At 62.5% G+C, this 19,002-nt stretch overlaps 1 protein-coding gene across 1 annotated transcript in view; it reads right to left on the bottom strand.

The window, feature by feature from the left end:
• Positions 1-1,299: 1,299 nt before the first annotated feature.
• The window catches only part of Kazn (kazrin, periplakin interacting protein), a 331,789-nt gene continuing 314,086 nt past the window's right edge, over positions 1,300-19,002 (bottom strand). The window contains exons 9-15 of the mRNA XM_026410310.2: positions 17,703-17,908; positions 17,104-17,222; positions 12,403-12,634; positions 10,286-10,387; positions 9,721-9,887; positions 3,140-3,257; positions 1,300-1,464 (exon numbers count right to left, since the gene is read on the bottom strand). Of these exons, the coding sequence (XP_026266095.2) occupies positions 1,300-1,464; positions 3,140-3,257; positions 9,721-9,887; positions 10,286-10,387; positions 12,403-12,634; positions 17,104-17,222; positions 17,703-17,908 (1,109 nt within the window). The remainder of the gene's footprint in view (positions 1,465-3,139; positions 3,258-9,720; positions 9,888-10,285; positions 10,388-12,402; positions 12,635-17,103; positions 17,223-17,702; positions 17,909-19,002) is intronic.

Genomic DNA, 19,002 nt, shown 5'->3' with positions numbered 1-19,002 from the left:
TGTGGCCTCAGGTCTGCGCTCGGGCCCCTCCCTGCTCCCCAGGGCCGACCGGATCCTCAGAGCGCCCAGCTGGGTGGACGCCAGGCTACAGGGAGGTCCCCTCCTCTCTGGGCTCCCGACTTGGAGTGTCCTACAGACCCTGGGGTTTGGAACCTCAAAAAGCCAAGCCACACACCAGGGATTCATCTCTCCCTTGGGTCCTGCGATCAGAAATGTGTCCCCAGAAGGCCCAGGATTCAGATGAAAGGGGGAACAGCCACCTGCTCACACGTAGGCATTTGGTCTCCGGTAGTGGGGATGGCTGAGGGTTATGGAGATGGCTGGAGCCCTGGCAGCCTCGGGGAGGAGTGCATCTCGGGTCCATCCTGGCTCTGCTTGTGCTTTTCCACGAGGGGAAGTGATTTGTTGGGTGGAAGAACAGGCGCTGGTTGGTCCTCAGAGGCCTGCGCCTGTGGCAAACCTTGGAACATGAACTTTTCATTGGCTCCTGGTGCAAAGACCTCACAGGAGGTGGAGCACCGTGGCAGTGTTCCCTGGAGCAGAGCAGGAGAGAAGCAGTCCAGGGTCAGGTCCTCGAGCTGTGGCTGGGGAATCAGACCCCGGCCCACCCCGTCACTTCCGGCTGTCTCCTGCGAGGGTTCAAAGTGTGTTACGGACATTAGCAAAGGTTAATCCTCAGAAGTATTAAGATGAAGACGTTGAGGCACAGGGAGGGTCAGGAGAAGGGCTGCAGGGTCCCCCCAGCGCCCACTGATTTCAGTCTGTGGGGTCTGTGGCTCCTCCAGCGCATCGGTGAGCACACCTGTTTCAGGTGACAGGGACATCATAGCTGTCTGGTCAGCAGTGACAACGTTTCCCACACCAGATCCTAAACTCGTCACCATGCTGTGCCGTTGTCACTGAACTCAGTCCTGCTCCTGTGGTCACGAGGCAGGGTGTCCGCGGTGGCCCAGGGGACCAGCGTTTTGCAGGTCCAACGACACGGAGCCCGCGACTGGACCCAGTGCCCCGCCCCGTCTGCCGGGAGTCCTGACCCAGGTCGGAGCCCAGGTTCTTGGTGGCCCCTCCCTGGTGCCTCCGGTGGCCCTGCCTGGCCCTGCTCTCTGCTGGCACGTGGGTGTGTGGTCAGCCCGGGCTCCGCCTCGCCTGGCCGAGGGCCACGGGTCTCCTGGGCCCCGTGCCCGTGTCCCTGGCCGCAGTCTGTGGGGATCCGCCCGGAGCAGAGGCGCTCCTCGGCCCCAGGTGGCTCTGTACAGGTCAGCACCTGGGGCCGGGGTGGCCTCTGTCCACGCAGGCTCCCTACACATTGGTGACCTCTGGGCTGCTGTAGCCGTCCAGACGGTACTGCTCCGGCCCGGCCTGCGCGTCATCGTCACCGCACTCCTCGTTCTGAAGAGAGCCGTAGTCGTCATGGAAATCCGGGTCTTTGCTGCTGAAGCCCCTTCCTATCTTCCCGAGGGGCAGCTGAGGACAGGGCAAGGGACAGGAGGAAGAGAGACAAGAGCTGAGTGTCCGAGGCCTGGGGAATGTGGTGTCTCTAGTCTCGCTGTGTGACCTTGAGTAACTGCCTTGACTTCTCTGTGCTCCTCCTGTGAGTCATTCTACCTGAGTGCTCCAGAGACCCCTGTGTGAGTCAACATCAGGAGACGGTTCCCTGTTCCCAGCGGGAGGACTCAGGGGGTTACAAGGGGTCAGGACAAGTTTTATCACATCGATTCCTGAGAACCTCCTCCCCCGGCTCAGGAGGAAGAGCGTTGGGAACAGGGGCACGGAAAGCCCCTGTGAGGACAGTTCAGCAGGGGCGCGGGTCTGACCGCCTCCCCAGGGCCAGAGGGAACATTCTAGACCGCCTGGCGTGGCAGGAACCGGTTTTGGAGACTCAGACTGGCATTGGGTCCCTGCTCTGCCACTTGCTGTTGGGTGACCTCGGATTGTCACCGCCTCTCTCTGAATCTCAGTTTTCTCAGCTAGAAAATGGGAGACCCAGCCACCTCTGAAGGTCATTTAGGTAGAAATCTTGTCTGCCGAGCACGGAGCGGTGCGGGCGCACAGTGGGAGCTGTTACCACGCACAGTAGGCCCCCAGCGTGCTCTTCTGTCAACGTCTCTGTCCTCCCTGGCGAAGGTGGTTAGTATTGTTCATTGCCTGATGTGGCCCGCCCTCCCTCTCCACCCCCCTTTCCTCCTCCTCCTCCTCCTCCTCCTCCTCCTCCTCCTCCTCCTCCTCCTCCTCCTCCTCCTCCTCCCAGGGCCTCGTGCACACCAGGCGAATGCTCTGCCCCCGACCCCTCTCCAGCCCTTTTCACTTTGAGATTTTGAGACAGGGTCTCGCTAAGTTGCTGAGGCTGGCCTCCAATGTGTCCTCCTGCCTCGGCCTCCGGAGTGCTGGGATTACAGGCGTGGGCCACTGCACAGCGGCCTTTCCCTCTAGACCACGGTTTGTCCACTTAAAAAATAACATTCCTCCCCGAAGGAGATTCTGCAGACGGTTTTCCTAACTCGTCCCTGCGTGAGGCCTGAGGTCGGGTGACGGTGCACAGGTGGGGTTTTCCGAACCCGCCCCCAAGGACAAGTTCTGACCCCTTTGGGGAGGGTGTCACCCCGCTGCAGGCGTGTTCTAGACTGAGCGTCCTGGGGGGTGACTCGATCCTGTCCCCAGGGTGGCGGTGGGACAGTTCACACTGGGCGGTGCTGCTGAGCAGATGGCCCTGTGTCGCCCGGGTGACCTGTGTCCTCAGGGTCCCCTTAGGACACACCCTGGCTGCAGGAGCTTCCGGGCCACGTGGCCGGTGTCGCCAAAGGTCATCACCTGCACTGGTCAGTGCTGGCCTCAGACCCCAGGCCAGCCGGGCCTCCCTCCAGGGCGAAGGCCGCACCTGCCTCCCCTCCCGGGCCCAGGCACAGGGCAGGCGGGCGAGACTGCACTCTGAGCCCCGTGGGGACCGTGGGGACTCTTGTCACCAGGCCGAGGGGTCCCACGGGTCCTGGGAAGTGGCCTCCGGGGTGGTCCCCAAAGCCCCCGAGACCCTGCCCCCCGCTGCCCCGTCACAGGCCGCAGAGGGAGGCCGGGAGTGGACAGTGGGGCCGGAGGACAGAGCGCCCTCGCAGGAGCGGCCCCCGGGTGGCCACCAGCGACTTACCCGGCCAGTCTTGTACCTGCCGCTGCCCCCGCTGCTGTCCTCCTTCCCCGCCCGGGTGACGCTGGAGGCCCTGCCCGGTGGCGTTCCAAAGCGCTCGGCCTCGCGGGTGCCTGTGGAGCTGGGGACACAGCACTGTGCATCAGCAGGAGAGGCTCAGGCACCAGTGCCACCCAGGGACGTGCACAGCGGTGACAAGGGTCACGGCTGCTGGGACTCCCTGGGCACCTCCCAGGGGCACCGAGCGCCTACACAGGGACGGCCTGCCCATCACGTTACAGAGGAGGAGAAGCAGGCACAGAGAGGGTGACCCATCTGCCCAAGGTCACACAGCTGCCACCAGCAGAGCCAAGATCCAAACCCAAGTCCCCGAGTCTCTGAGACTCCGAAATTTCTGGACTCTTCATAAGCCGAAACACTTACAGGGAATGGAGGACTGGAGGGAAGAATCCCAAGAGCTGAGCTGAATCAGGGGTGACCTGAGAAGCACAGGAAGCTGTTCCTGATCTGACTGAAAGCCAGCCCCCTCCCCCCACTCCTCCATTCATTTTTTTGTGAAAAAGCATCGAGACGCCGTAGAGTCCGTTTGGCCGACGGCGGCCTGGCCCCGACAGCTGGCCCTGGTCTGTGTGTAAGTCCTCCCACTTGCAGACCGCGCCCAGTGGTCAGTGCCCCGTTCCTGGGCCTTTCTTGCTGTGGCTCCCAGTCTCCCCTCTTCTGACTTCCTGGGGAGGTGTGCCGGCCCCTGTGCCAGCTGCCTGTCCCTGGAGACAGAAACCAGGGCTCCTGGGGCGGAGCTGGCCGGCGGCCCGCGTCCTGGGCTCCAGTGCCCACCTGCCTCTGGGTCCAGCCGCCCCAGGCCCCGGGCTCACTCGGCCCTTGCTTTCTCTGGCAGCGGGGGTGGCCCTGCGGTGACCGAGGGCCACGGCACCTGTCCAGCTCGCGGGCCCCAGCCCCTGTGTCTGGGATGTGTCCAGGGCCTTCCCAGGCTGGTGTGGCCGAGCCGGGTCTGCTGCTGGCCAGGTGACCCTGAGCGGCGTCTCGACAGCCTCCAGCCACCTCTCCCATCCTGGAGTTGCGGGGTTTGGCGCTCAGAGCCCCGTGGGTCCCTAGGCAGCTGGACCCCAGAGACAGGTCATTACCAGGGCATCGGCTCTGGCCAGCAGGCGCTCAGGGGTCTGCTTGGCCAGAGTCTGTGTCCTGGTTCAGGCCACCGCGGAGGTGGCTCATTAAGAGAAGTGCACTTCTTTATATTTTATATTTTTTAAATTTATTTTTTGGTTACTGGGGATTGAACTCAGGGGCACTGGACCACGGAGCCCCATCCCCAGCCCTTTTCTGTATTTTATTAGGGACAGAGTCTCACTGAGCTGCTTAGGGCCTCACTCAATTGCAGAGGGCTGGCTTTGAAGTTGAGATCCTCCTGCCTCAGCCTCCCTAGCGGCTGGGCTTACAGGCGTGCGCCACGGGCCTCGCGAGAAGTGCCCTCGAGCACCTTTTAAGCTGCTGCTATAGTTTGGATCTGAAGTGTCCCCAAAGGCCCGTGTACTATAGGTTTGGGGTCCCAGCTTGGTGCCACTCGGAGGTGGTGAGACCTGTGGGCCAGGCCACCCCCTCCCACCCGTGAGGTGACCGCCGGGCATTTTTCCCAGTAGCGGGAAACCGATGGACTGAGCCGCTCAGAGCTTCTGCTGATCTGGGGCACGTTTCTGGGAAAGTTCCAGGGCGGGAGGGGCACCTCGGAGACGGTGGTGACAGGGTGATGGCAAACGGGGCGAAGTCCTAAACCACGGCCCGGGCTGCCACCCACCAGCGTGGGGTGGAGGGCTTCACGGGTGACCGCCCTCACTCTGCACCGGGGGATGAGATCCCGGGGGTCAGTGGGAGGGAGCAGTTCTCCCGAGAGGAGCCACGAAGATCTCAGCCCCACAGCCACCTGTTGGCCCTAAATTCTCCCGACTCGTGGAGCATGGGTGACGTGGGAAGAGCCCTGGGTCCCTTACCCTGCTCTTCCTGAAGAAGAGACCGAAGTCCAGAGTGGGTGTGCCCTTGTCCAAGGACACCCAGCGCCCAAAGGGGCGGGGATGGAAGTTGAGTTGGGCTCTAGGATCAAGTTAGACGGGGTCTTGTCACCCTGGGTTCAGGGCAGGTGAGCGTGGCCTGGCTTGGTCCCCGAGCATTCGGGTCACCTGGGCTGGGCGGGGTTCGTGACGCACATCCCCACGAGGCACTAAGAGAGGCACTAAGCTCTGAGAAGTGCTGCGTGAGGACCACTGCTGCGACCACGTGTCACAGGTTTGAGGACAGAGCTGGTTTGAGTCCCTGCTCAGCTGTCCCCTGGCTGTGTCCTTGTGTAGGGTGTGGCCTGGGCCTCAGCGTCCTCGCCTGAACAGCAGGGCCCAGTAGGCTGTTGTCACCACTGAGCCGTGGTTACACTGGCTTTTTCCTCCTGGCTTTTCCCACAGGGGCTGAAATCCACCCCCCCCCCAGACATAATTTTGGGTCAAAACCCATGAAAACATAATAGTGCCCGGGAATCGGCCAAGCACAAGGCAAAGGTCTTTGGAGGCTCTGATGGACCCAGGAAATACTTCTAGTCACTCAGGCTTTGAGCAAAGGGATGTTGGGGGGTAAGTTTTGTGGACAGTTCTGGAGAAGGGGCATCCTGGCTAGATCACTGTTTCTTGTTACTATCGTGAAATTCCCGAGGCAGGCCACCTTATAGGGAAAAGAGGTTTATTCAGCTCAGTTTGGGAGGTGGGAAGGCCCAACAGCATGGTGCAGGCTCTTGCGAGGTCCCCGCTGGCTGCATCACATCGTGGTGGAAGACTGTATGTATCTCTCTGTGGGGTCTCTGTCCCTCTGCTTCTTAAGCCACCAGGAGCCAGCCAGGGGACTCCACCCTAGTGACCTCATCTGTCACGATCACTTCCCGAGGCCCCACCTCGAAACACTGCGGCTGGATTCAGTGTCCTGAGAGCTTGGGGATTAGGGTCCTGCTTGAGCTCATGGGGACAAGTCACACTCAGACCACAGCACTGTGCCCTGTCCCCGAAACTCACGTCCTCGGGTCACGTAAACCACAGTCCCCGTCCCCAGTGGTTCCAAGGTCTCATCTGAGACTCACCGACTCTTGCAGCTGTGAACCGACAAACCTCAGTGACCTGCTTCCAAGCTTACGACACTCAGTGGTGGCCTGGGCACAAGCCATCACCCCTGGGTTTCCCGAGCCAGTGTACGGCAGCCGGGCCCAGGAGAGGAGCCATGGGGCAGGAGGGGTGGTGGCCGGCCTGCGAGCTGTTGGACAGGGACTCTCAGGGCTCTCCATGTGCGGGACTGTGGTGGGGACAGATGAGGTGGGGGAGAGAGCGGCACCCGCTGCCCCTGCGCCCGGAGCCCACAGCACCCTCTCAACACCCAGGAGGCAGGAGTGAAATCATCCCCATTGCACACTGAGGACAGAGGCTCAGAGAGGGCAAGCATCTGCCTGAAATCACACAGAAGATGGTGGAGAAGCCCGACATGAGCCCCAGGACTGGCTGGGCCCGGCCGCAGAGCTGACAGACAGATGACAGGGACAGAGAGCTGGAGTCGGGGGTGGAGAGACAGAGATGGAAAGCAGGAGAAGCAGGGAGGAAGGGGAGGCCTGGACTCCTGTGTCCGCAGCTCAGCCTCTGCCCGAGGGGCGGGACGGCAAGGGCTGGAGGAGCCAGGAAGCGAGGCCGCAGGTGGCCCCCGGCTGCCCGTCCTGTCCCTCCTGCTGTTGGTCCTGGGCTTCGCTTCTCCTCATCTGTGACGCAGAGTCCTGTGGGGGACCCGCGGCTGGCGCTGAGGGGGCTTGGCAGAGGGCAGGGGACCCCGTCAGACGCGGCTCACCGGGGCCCGTGCGTTGTCATGGTGATGGAGGTGGGAGGATGGCGTCATGGGACCCAGAGACTCTTGGTGACTGTGTGTCCCTGGGGTCAGGCTTGTCGTCCCCCAAGAGGCTCGGAGCCACCGCTGTGCCCCTCCCCCTGCTGTGCGTGACCACAGGCCCTCAGGGGACACACCTGCTAGGGGTAGGACCTGGCCTCATCTGCCTGGAGGAAGGTCACTGGACGAGGACTCCTTGGTGGCAGAAGCCAGCGCTGCCTCTGACCCTGTCACATCTTGGGAAGTCACCGTCCCTCCCTGGGGCCTCCGATTCTCACCCGTAAGATGGGGCGACAACCCCTCCTCATGGGGGTGTGACACCTTTGTCCCCAACACCTTCTGACATCAGCATTTGTGACAGAGTGGGAGGCTTGCTGTGGTCACCTCCCGGGAGCTCAGTCTGGGGCGTCCTGGGGGAGCCCCGATGTCCAACCCGATGACTCGGGGTGTGTCAGAACCTGGCACCCCCGTCAGCAGCATCCCGGAGCCGGGCGTAGGGGCACACCCGTGGCCAGCCACTCTGGGGGCCGAGGCAGGAGGTCATGGGTTCAAAGCCAGCCTTGGTGACTTAGTGGGACCCTGACTCAAGAGCAAGGAGAGTGTTCCGGAAGGACTCACCCCAGAGGGCCAGGCCACCTCCCCTTCCCGTTCTGTCCCCCTACTCCAGAAAGCTGGAAGAGGAGCAGGGCCACAGGGCAGCGGACGGGGACTCCCCGCGTGGACCACAGCAGAGACGTCCTGCCCGGAGCTCTCGGTGAGCAGCACCCCGTCCACCTTCCAAGTGTCCCTCCACAAGCTGCGGATCACTGTCCCCCACCCCCCGTGTTGGCTTAGCTGAGGATTGTCCCAGCTGAGAAGTGTCTCTAAATGCCCTGGGACTCTGTGTCCCTCAGCTGACCCAAGCCTGTTCCCCTGGACTGCGGGTCAGGGTCTCAACCAAGGGGATTTGAAATCCCACACGGGGACCTTGACTCGGGAGCCATGCTAGACATGTGGGGGACAGCAGGGTGAGGACAGGGTGATGACAAGGCATCTGGCTTGGGCCAGGGGCTGGCACTGCCTCTGTCCCCAGCCACCAGCATCAGGCTCCACGTGTGTGAAGTGTGGAGCCTGGACCAAGTCCCGTCCCCTCCTCTGACCCTGTCTGCACGAGGTCCACTGGGACTCCCTGGCCTCCCAAGACCAAGGACCTTCCGTGCTCACCCACTAGTCCTGGACAGCCCCGAGCCCACCCGTTACCCCGTGGTGGTCAAGATTTAAGGGTCACACGTAGGTGGTCAGGGGGGACGGTGACCTGGAGAAGGGAAGCCCTTTCCTATGGATCCCAGGTTCACAGAACAGAGTCCCATCCGACTTTGCCACTACCCGAAACGGCTCAAAATGTAGGTCCGCGGGCTCCGCCAGGCACAGGGCCACGGTCTGAGACGGACCAAGAATCGGCAGGTGTAGGATCCACCCCGAGAACCGCGTGGGCCTCTGGGGCTGATGGGGAAGGGCAGCCCAGGGCTCGGGACCCGCCCCAGACGTACGACACTCTCCGGAGCCTGTTTCTGCGCCTGCGAGGCACAGGGAGAGGCCAGCGGCTCCCAAGGCTCCGAGGGTCTGGGTTTCCGTTCTCAGGTCCAAGTCAGAGAGCCCAGGGTCAATCTGGGCTCTGTCTTCTCAGCTGACAAACCTTAGCTAGACCAGCCATGAAAGAGAGGAGTCCAGTGACCAGCCCCAGGAAGGACAGGGGGCTTCCGGAGCAGCCTTGCAGAGAGGCCATGAGGGAATATTGTAGGATTCATTGCGCGAATGAGCAATTCTAGATGAAGTGGACGCATTCCTGGGGGCGGGGGGTGTGGACCACTGACGCTGACTCCAAAAGAAACAGAAAATCTAAATAAGCCGCTAATAAGTAAAGAGGGAGAATCAGTCATCAAAACGCTTTTCACAGAGAGAAACCTAGCGACAGACGGCTTCACGGTGAATTCTCCTAAATGTTCCAAGAATAAGGAACAGGACCTACAGACCTACAGACCCTTCCAAGCAACACAAGTTCCCAACCCACTCCAGGAGCCAGCATTGCCCGGACACCCAAACCAGACAGAAGCACCATCAGACAAGAACTGGGGGCCCACGGCCTTTCTAAATAGAAATGCAGAAATCCTGAGTGGAGCATTACAAACCCAACCCAGCCTCATGCAAAAGGATGGCACACTCTGACCAGGCGAGGTCGCCCCGGACATGCAAGGATGGCTCCATCCGTGACCGACCAGCCGTCCAGTTCGCCACACGGTAGACTACAAGACCCCCGAGGCCCTGCCCCTGCTGGCTGCTGACCCTGGGCAGGCGGCACGGCCCCTTAGAACGAATTTCTCATGAGTGGAGGACGGACGGGGATCTGGTTGGCGCCAGGAGGGTGGACTCAGCATGCCCAGCAAGTGCCCCGTGGATGACCACCTGGGCTAAGGTGCAGGGAGGGGAGGGCAGTGCCTGTGGGTGGAGCCGGGCATCTTCCAGGTGAGGACGCTGGAGCAGGCAGGTGCCCAGTGCCCTGCTCCCTGGGCCACAAGCTCCATTAACGTGGCCCCTCCTGCCCAGGCCCTTGCCCGCAGCTGGAGCTGCCATCTCACCCCGGGAGGTGGACTTCCCTCCTCCCAGCCCCTGACCCCAGTGTCCTGGGCACTCACTTGGCCGGGTGGAAGACGGCGCTCATCTCCTCGGCCAGGTGTCTCCGGAGGATGTGCTTCCCGCTGGGGATGCCCAGGGCCGTGGCCATGGCCTCGGCGTTGAACGTGGGCTCCAGGACCAACACCGCGCCGTGCACACCGCTGTTGGTCAGGTTGTCCGCGTACTCCTGGGGGCAGAGCGCGAGGCGGGGCCTGGAGGGGACCTCCCCGACCCTCAGAGCCCCGAGGGGCGGCTCTCGTCACCCACAGGCCCCTGACCCCAGCAGGGGCTCCTGATAATTTGTGGAGTTCAAGATGCACCTGGATCTGGACCCACACGTGCTTAGGTGGGTGCAGCTGGCTCAGTGCCCCTCGTGACATGAGCGTCACCACAGGGTCCCCAGGGCTGGGAGTGAGTGGCTGCCTCTGAGTGACAGGAGGGGTGGCTTTCTTGCAGGCCTTGGAGATGAGGCCGCGGTCACACAAAAACGGATATCGATTTGTACACAAATGCACCCGGGGTCTGCCCGCGCTGGAGCCCCCGCCTGGCCCGCCACCTGCCACCCGCCGCCCGCCACGTGCCCACCTTCAGGTCAATGTCTCGCACCCACTGGAGCACGCGCTGGTTGGTCCACACCACGGGGTCGGTGTTCTGTGTCTCGCAGCGGGCCCGGCGCTCCTGCAGAGCCTTTGGGGACAGAGGGGCCCAGTGAGGGGACCAGGGGCCCATGTGGAGGGAGGGTCCCCTGGGCTGCAGGGGTCTCAGCGAGCCGTGTGAGGAGGGCCATGCGCACTGCCCCACCAGGCCATCCTGTGGCTCCCCGGGGTGCGGGGCAGCGAGGCCACGGCTCCGGGTTCTGATCCCGCGTCCCCAGCTGCCCCACCCCCAGCCCCCCATGACAGGAGCAGGGCCCAGTGAGTATCTGTGTGGTCTTTCCTCTGGGGACAGGGCTCCAGGGGACCTGCCTGGCCTCTGGGTGGAGAAGGACACAGCATCAAATGCCACCCATGAGGGCCTGCTGCCCCTCAGAGGTCCCCTGGGGGATGGACACCTGGTCAACGTGTTCCCGTGGGGACGCTCCCTCACTGGGGCTCCCCAACTGCACACTGCCCCCCGTGTGCCCTGACCAGCTCCCCTGACCCTCTGTGTCCTTTTCTACCCATCACTGTCATGACTGACCCTGTCACACTGTCACTCTGTCACTGGGGCTCCCAGAGACCAGGGCCCGTGTTCTCATGTCCCCTGTGCCCAGGCCCCTGCAGAGGCTGTGGGAGGAGTTGGAGGGTGGACAGTCCCCTCTGCCGCTCTCTGCAGACCCTGGACAGCTTGTCTTCTGGTACTGCTTTCAGGAAAGCCATCTGGGCCGGGCCCAGCAGCCAGGGGCCTCTGCCTCTGGGGGTCCGTGCAGAGGCCCTTGGGCTGAAGTCACTGCCCCGTGCTCTTGGCAGAGCTCAGAATCAAGGGGCTGCACAGGCCAGACTCCACGGCGGGCACAGGCCCTGGCCACTGCCCTCCTCACGCCCACGCAGGACTCGGCTCTTGCGCTGCCGCAGACCAGGCCTCTGCCCTCCGGCCTGCTGTCCCTCTGTGCGTTCTTCCCTCCTGTTATCCGCCCTGGGTCTCTCGAGCTCCTCCTTGAGCCTCACTCTCTCTGGAAGCCCTTCCTGACCCCAGAGGCTCCTTCTCTGGTTTTCATAAATACCCCGGCTTCTCTCCCAGGGACAGTGTCCCTTGGTGTGGTCATCCCTGGCCTCTTTGTGGGTGTCCTGCAGGAGCAGTGGGCTCTCTGAGGGTGAGGGTCCCCATTTCCCCTGAATCCAGCCAAATAAGCAGTTGTCGGGAGGATGATGGGAGTTTGGATGGGAGGATGGATGGGGGGATGGATGGGGGATGGATGGGGGGATGGATGGGGGGATGTACTGGAGAATGGATGGGAGGATTGGTTGGAGGATGGATGGGAGGATGGATGGGAGGATGGATGGGGGATGGATGGGAGGATGGATGGGAGGATGGATGGGGGATGGATGGGAGGATGGATGGGGATAGATGGGAGTTTGGAAGGGAGGATGGATGGGAGGATGGATAGAAGGGTGGATGGGAGGATGGATGGGGGATGGATGGGAAGATGGATGGGAGTTTGGATGGGAGGATGGATGGGAGGATGGATAGAAGGGTGGATGGGAGGATGGATGGGGGAAGGATGGGAGGATGGATGGGAGTTTGGATGGGAGGATAGATGGGAAGATGGATGGGAGGATGGATGGGAGGATAGATGGGGGGATAGATGGGGGATAGATGGGAATTTGGATGGGAGGATGGATGGGAGGATGGATGGGAGGATGGATGGGAGGATGGATGGGAGGATGGATAGGGGATGGATGGGAGTTTGGATGGGAGGATAGATGGGGGGATAGATGGGGGGATAGATGGGAGTTTGGATGGGAGGATGGATGGGAAGATGGATGGGAGGATGGATGGGAGGATGGATGGGAGGTTGGATGGAGGATGGGTGGGAGGTTGGATGGGAGGATGGATGGGAGGATGGATGGGAGGATGGGTGGGAGGTTGGATGGGAGGTTGGATGGGAGGATGGGTGGGAGAATGGACAGGAGGATGGGTGGAGGGAGCGAGGCATGGGCGCCAGGCGGGTGGCCAGACAGTGGACACGCAGGAGAAGACGGGGCTTCGGGGGAGGGCCTCACCTCCCTGCTGAAGTTCACTTGGTACAGCAGCTCGATGCCCAGCAGGATGCTGACCTGGTGGAACTTCTTGGACACGCTCAGGTGCTTCTCCAGGTCCCGCTTCACGAGGGAGAGGAGCATCCGCCCGTCCACCAGGTGGTTTTGGAAGGCCTGGGAGTACTGGGACAGGCCGATGTCCTTCAGCCAGGCCTTGGCCACCCAGTGATGGTCCAGGTCGGCGGCTTTCGACAGGCTGTGAGGGGACAGCCAGAGAGAGGGCGGGGGGCAGGTGTCAGGACCCGAGGTCCAGCGGGAGGAAGAGCGGCAGTGGGCAGGGAGGACAGCAACAGGGCAGCGGGACCCAGAAGGCCACCGAGTCAGCCAGGGACAGGGACGGAGTGAGAGAGGAGGAGGGAAGGGGCGGGGTCAAGGGTTAAGGACCAGGACAGGGGCCAGTGGAGGCCCGAGGACTAGGGATGGAGGGGACCCATCCTATGTACCATGAGTGACAGGGACCCTGACAGCGGGCAGAAGGACGCAGCAGGAAGCAGTGCCACCAGGAGCCCCCATGCCTGGGCCACTTTTGCTTCTCGGGGACTCTGCGGGGCCCCGAGACCCCAGAGCCTCGTGTGACCCACCAGAGGCACGTCCCCTCTGCCCGGCCCCTTGATGACACTCTGTCTGTTCTCCTGTTTGGAGACTATGAAAAGCCCTGAGGTGGCCCTCACGGAGTGTCCCCTCCCGGTGTGCCACACAGGTCCTGGTCCTGGGCGGCTCTGGTGTGAGAAGGTGGCACCGTCCTTCCTTCTCCCCAGAGCCACACAGAGGTGCTGTGCGTTTTTCTTATTCAAGAACCCCCTCTCTCCTGCCACCTCTCTGCCATAGGTCAGGCTTCTCCGTGTCCCCCACAGAATAAACCTCAGGGCCACACACAGTAGGTCCACAACCAACGCTTCCAGTGGGTCTCGGGCTGGTCGGCCGTGGGGCGCTCTTGGCTGTCATCCCTCTGCCCGCCACATGGTGGCAGCCTCGCAGAAGGAATGAGGTCTGCGGGTCCCACCTGCAGGGACCCAGAAAGGACCAGGAGCTGCCAGGCAGGAGCCAGGGAGCCCAGGGGACAGGAGGGAGGCCGAGTGCCAGGGAAAGTGGTGGTGGGCTTACACAGTGCCCTGCCCAGGAAGCGGGTCAGGCTGCCTGCCAGCTGCTGGTGGCCCCTCACTGTCCTGCCTTCTTCCCACCAGGACCTGGGGCGTGTCTCCTGAGCACCCAGCCTGGGTGCTCTCCTCTCTGGGTGACACTGTCCCCAGGGCTCTGATGGCATCCACCGTCTCCTCTCCCAGTCACAGGCACCACACAGGTGAGCCATGGGCCAGCAGCCCCTCCTCACCTGCCTGACCCCCACCCCCGACTTCCTGCTGGTTTCCCGGGTCCGCGGTCATGGTCCCCTCCCTGCTTTCCCAGCCTCGGGACGGCAGCGCCTCTGCTGTGGGCCCCTGCCGCAGCCTCACCCCTGCTTGTCCCCGTCCCTGTGGCCACAGCTGGCCCTGTGACAGCATCGACTGGACATGTAGCTCCAGGCCTAACCCCTGGGTGGCTGTCCTCGTGGCAGCACAACCAGGGTCCTCTGAGTGGCCTCCGGGTGCTGCCCACACGGCACTTGCCGACCTCCCAGCCCGCTCCTTCCAGCCCTGCGAGGTGGGCTCTGTCCCCCGCTCACTGTCTGAAGTCACCCCCAATCCTGCTGTCCTGTTTCTACTGCCGTCCAGGGCACTTGTCACGCATCATGGGTCTGGCCACCAGCTTTCCCTGCTGCCCGCCCCCAGGGACAAGCCACGCCAAGGGCTGAGTCTCTGCAGAGCCGTGAGCCTGGAGCGGGGCCACTCGGGCAGGCCGCCTCCCTCTACCTCCCTGTGCCCCTGGCCTCCCAGGGCTCCTGGGCTCCTCTGGACCTGTGTCACCCCTGCCCTCTTGGGGGACTCCTGCCGACTCCGCTGGCCCCCGGGACTCATGGCTGGGTGAGGCCTCCCCGCGCCCCACCACGCCCCACCCAAGTTCCCAGCCACCCGCCTGCCCTCTGCTGGCCCAGTCCACTGCCCCCCGAGGCCGTCAGCTCCTGCAGGGCAGGACCCAGCCGAGTCCCGCCTAACTTGGGCTTCCCGCCGGCCGGTGTTGGTGGCAGCCCACAGTGTCACGGGGCAGGGCTGGGCGTGGGGTGTGGGCTCCAGTGGGAAGAGGAGGCCGGGCAGACCCTCCCCGCTCCAGGGCCAGCCTGGCTCTCACAGAGGGGCCTTCCTGGGCCAGGCTTCGTGGCTCTAAACTGGATGCCGTGGGGCCAGGCTGTCCCCCATGGAAACCGAGCGGCCTCCTCTCCCCCCTGAAGCAAGGGTTTGCCCAGCTGCTCGATGGCGGGGGCTGGGGGGGCGGGCGGGGAGGGGCCTCTCCCAACCTGCTCCAGAGAGGCCCATTCATCCTCAGCCACGTCCACCCCCACGCTGACAGCTAATGTGCCCCTGCCCTGCAGAGGGTCCTCTTTTCATTAAAGTTGTCCCCACGGGGCCTCAGCGGGTGACACCTCCCAGCTGCTGGGAGGAGCTATTGTAAGAGCCCAAGTCAACCAAACGGCAAGGCTCAGAAAGTGATTCTGACACTTTACAGAATTTGTCACCACCTCCTCCCTGAGCCAGGGCCGGATTAGACCCTGGAACCCAAGGACAGGCACAGGAGGGACACAGTCTGGGTCCTCACTCAACGCAAAAAATGCAGGGCTGTTTCCGTCTTCACAGTGGGGTATGAACGTCCGTCTGATGTCTGATGGGTAAACAGAACCGCATTCACAGAGTTTCAGGTGATGGATTGGTAAGGGGCCGATGGGGTTCGTTGTCACTATTTTGGGAAACTGGGCCCAGAGAGGGTAATATCATGCCCATAGTCACACAGGAAGTCCCAGGTGGAAATGTTCTCAGAGGTGACCTTATTTGGGGTTCTAATCCTCGAGCTCCTAAAAGTTCTGTGGGCAGAAAGAGGTTTCTGGGAATGCAAAGTTCGTGTCGCCTATGTTTCCTCTGGGGAAGGCCCGAGGGCTCTTAATAGATTCTCCAAGGGGCCGAGATCCTCAAAGGTCTAAAAACCACTGTCCTAATTCACCCATTTCCTTTTACAGGTGGGGAACCTGAGTCCCAGAGGAGGTGAGGTCACAAGGCCAGTTCAGGACAGGCTCGACTTCCCCGGGGACGGGAAACCACAGTAAGGTCTGTCTCAGGGAGGCCCGGGGTGCCCTGTGCTGCGGCTGGCGGACCCGGGGCCAGTCTGCTCTGCTCTGGTTCACGTCAGACTGTGGGCTCCTGGACATCCTCAGTCAGGACTGTTGGGACTCATGGATGACAGATGTTGGTCCTCCGTGACCTTAGTGTGCTGGGATTTGGAGGCCGGGCCTTTGGGAGATGGTCAGGGTCATGTGAGGCCCAGGTGAGCAGTTGCTCTCTCCCTGGCCCGCCCTCCTCTGCCTGTCTGTCTCCTGGTCCTGGTGTGTGAGGCCACCTCGTCGGTCACCAGGCACAGGCCCCAGCAGAGCCAGAACTGTGGGGCTCTGCTGTCCCACACCGGCCACTGGAGACCCAGCTCCAGCTAAGGCGGCCGTGTTCCAGGGCTGAAGCAGGCCACCCTGCTTGGTCAGTGGACACAGGCCACATTGACGGACTCTGTGGGGTGAGGGGGCGGCGGGAGGCAGGTGGTGAGCGAGGAGGGCCTGGGACCCTCGGGAGCTCAGGAGGGGAACCCCGTGGGGGCACCCCTGGTCCTATGGATCACCCCGCCCCCTTGCCTCAGCCCCAGCCCTGGCCTGTAGGACGGGCCACCAGCTCCTGCCTGCTGACAAGACCCAGCGCCTTCTGGATGCTTGCTGAGAGTGGCCGCCCTAGATTCTGACCCAGTCTCGGCATTTCCCGCCACCTCAGAATCCCGCAGGCCAAGGAGCCCGCTCCTGGACACACGGGACCTGGTTTTCCTGTGTGCAGACCGGCCGGATTCTCCACCCCCAGCCCCTCTCTCTTTCACCCATGAAGCTGCTTCTGCAAACAACAGCACACGCCACCAGGTTTGATGAATTAACGGCACAAAAATGATGGGGCCCAGTGAAGGAGATAATTATGCAAAACAGAAAGTGTCACATTTAAAGCCTGGTCCTCCTCCTCCGCAGGCTGAGACCCACGGGGGTCCTTCCCTTCTCCCTGGTGCTGCGGGGTCAGCGAAGGGCCCCTCAGGAGAGAGGGGACAGGAAGCCGGGCGGGTGAGCAGGGAGGGCAGGTGGGCTCCGGGGAAGACACCTGATGGGGGGGCGGCCAGACCCCCGGGTGCCCCCTCCTCTGGGGGGTGACCTCCCTGTGCTGTCCCCCGCCCTGGAACGGGAGAGCGGAGCTGTCCTCACTTCACAGTGGTGAGAGCCGAGGTCTGAGCGGCAGGAGGGGAGGCAGACGCTCTGCAGACCAGTCGCTGCTCGGGGAAGCGGAGAGTGCCCAGGACCCTGCCCCGCAGTGGGGTGTCCTGGGCGCTTGGGGAGCGGCCACCACCTTCCTTGCATGTTCATCTCCGTGCAGTGACCGGGGTGTGTCTGGGCCTCTCGGTCACACCCCGACACCCCGCCTGGGGCAGCTCACAGAGCCCTGAACGCCCCGCGGCTGTGTGCTGAGGCCGGTGGACGGCCGCCCCTCCCCGAGCGCCACTCACCTCCTGCCCGCCTCTGCGTCGCGGTAGTCCTCGATGGCCAGGCGGAGCTTGCGCCGGTGCAGGGAGCTGCACACGCCCAGGCCCAGCTCCAGGTCCTCGTCACTCAGGCTCAGCAGCACCTGCTCCCGGGAGAGGACACTGAGCACCAGGGGAGGGGCAGGGCGGGGAGCAGGGACTGTCCTGGGCGCCCAGGGTGTCCCCGGCCCTGCTTGCTGCTGGTTGGGACCACGGGGAGGGGTCTGTTGGAGAGGGCCCTCCCCTTGTCCCCCTGCTGGCCTCCCCTGCCAGTCGGACACCCAAGTCTCCCCGCAGCCTCCCTGGCTGCTGCCCATCATGAGAGAGGACCACAGGGCTTGAGTGGCTCCCTCCAGCCAGTCCCACCTCCCTCCCACCAGGCCAGGAAGATTGGCCCCATTTTAAAGGTAAAGTGGCTGAGGTCCCCAAAGACTGTGTGTGTTTTGCAAGGGAGACACTGATTTCGCAGGGACCCCGGTGTCCCAGCACTGAGTGGCCGCCCCTGGACGGGCCCTGCTCCTGACCGCACAGGGGAAGCTGGTGGGAGGGCGTGGGCCGGGCCACCGTGGGCCGGAGCCGCCTACCTTCCCGCTCTTGACGTTCTCCGCGCAGGCCTTGACGTACATGGGCATGGCCATGACCACCTCCAGCCAGGCCTGGACGGCGCCCGCCTTCCAGTGGGACATGGGCGTGCTCCTGACCAGCTCCACCTGCTGCAGCCGGTCCACCTGCTCCTCGCCCTCCGACAGGCTGAGGCTCTGCCGCGTGGGGCTGCACTGGCTGTCGGAGTCTGCAACACACAAGCACACGCGGCCACGCTGGGGACAGGGCCTCAGGGACCGGCTGGGCAGGCCTCTCTTCCCCGCGCCTCTCTGGTCTTCAACATCAAAATGGCTTTGGTGGGTTTGTGTCTGCCATCTCTCCCCCATGACAAAAGTCATCTCGGCCCCCTCCAAAGAAAAGGAGAAAAATGAAGAACTGGTTTCAGGAAGGAGTGGGGACCTCCCTGCCACCCGGAGGCAGCAGCTGTGACCGCTGAGCTCAACGTTCTTTGGGAGACACAGACGCCCCCCCCACACACACACACACAGACACACATGCCAGCACTGATGCTGCCACTCACAACAGCCACCTGCAGCACCTTGGGACGGCCGGGGACTCACTGGAAGGCTCCCCTGTCATTGATTGCACCTGCCTCCTACGGAGGGGCACAGGGGCCGTTTCCAATTTTTCTCTATTGTAAACAACACGGCGGCCGTTATCTTTGGGCAACGGGTGTGATTGACTTTCTGGGAAGAAATGTGACCGGGCTGCACCCCAAACACGCTCACGCCAGTGTCTGGAGTGGCGCTCACGGAGAGGAAAAGAAATAAGTCCCTCCATCAACACCCCAGCCCCACTCTGCAATCTATCTGCTGGGACGATCCCAGTAAATACGTAAGATGCAGGTCGGATGGACCCAATCCATCAAGACATCTCTCTAAAATAGGCTTAAAAAAGGGGTGGGGCAGATTCGACACCTGGAGAAATAACAAACATTAAAAACACAACCCTGATTAGAAATACCCCTGCCCTACATGCTATGTCATAAATCATCATGATGATGTCAAAATGCTGATTCATCAGAACAAACAGGGCACAGTTGAAACTGTGGGTCCCTAAGGCACACCCGTGTTCAGGGTGAGCTACTGAGTGCTGGGGAGAACAGGCTTTCTTCTGCCCGCTATTCCTTTGTTAGTATCAAAGTTCCATCATAAACGTGCATAGTCTGACTATGAAAAAATATGGAAAGATTCAAAGCCAGGAAGCAGTGACCTGGCCATTGATGAAGGCTCGTGTGAATGAAAGATGCGCATTCGTGTTGGAATTCACGCAATCAATGCA

This window comes from Urocitellus parryii, chromosome 11 (genome assembly GCF_045843805.1).
Source record: "Urocitellus parryii isolate mUroPar1 chromosome 11, mUroPar1.hap1, whole genome shotgun sequence".
Classification (NCBI taxonomy): Eukaryota; Metazoa; Chordata; class Mammalia; order Rodentia; family Sciuridae; genus Urocitellus; species Urocitellus parryii.
This window is presented reverse-complemented; position numbering and strand designations above follow the sequence as displayed.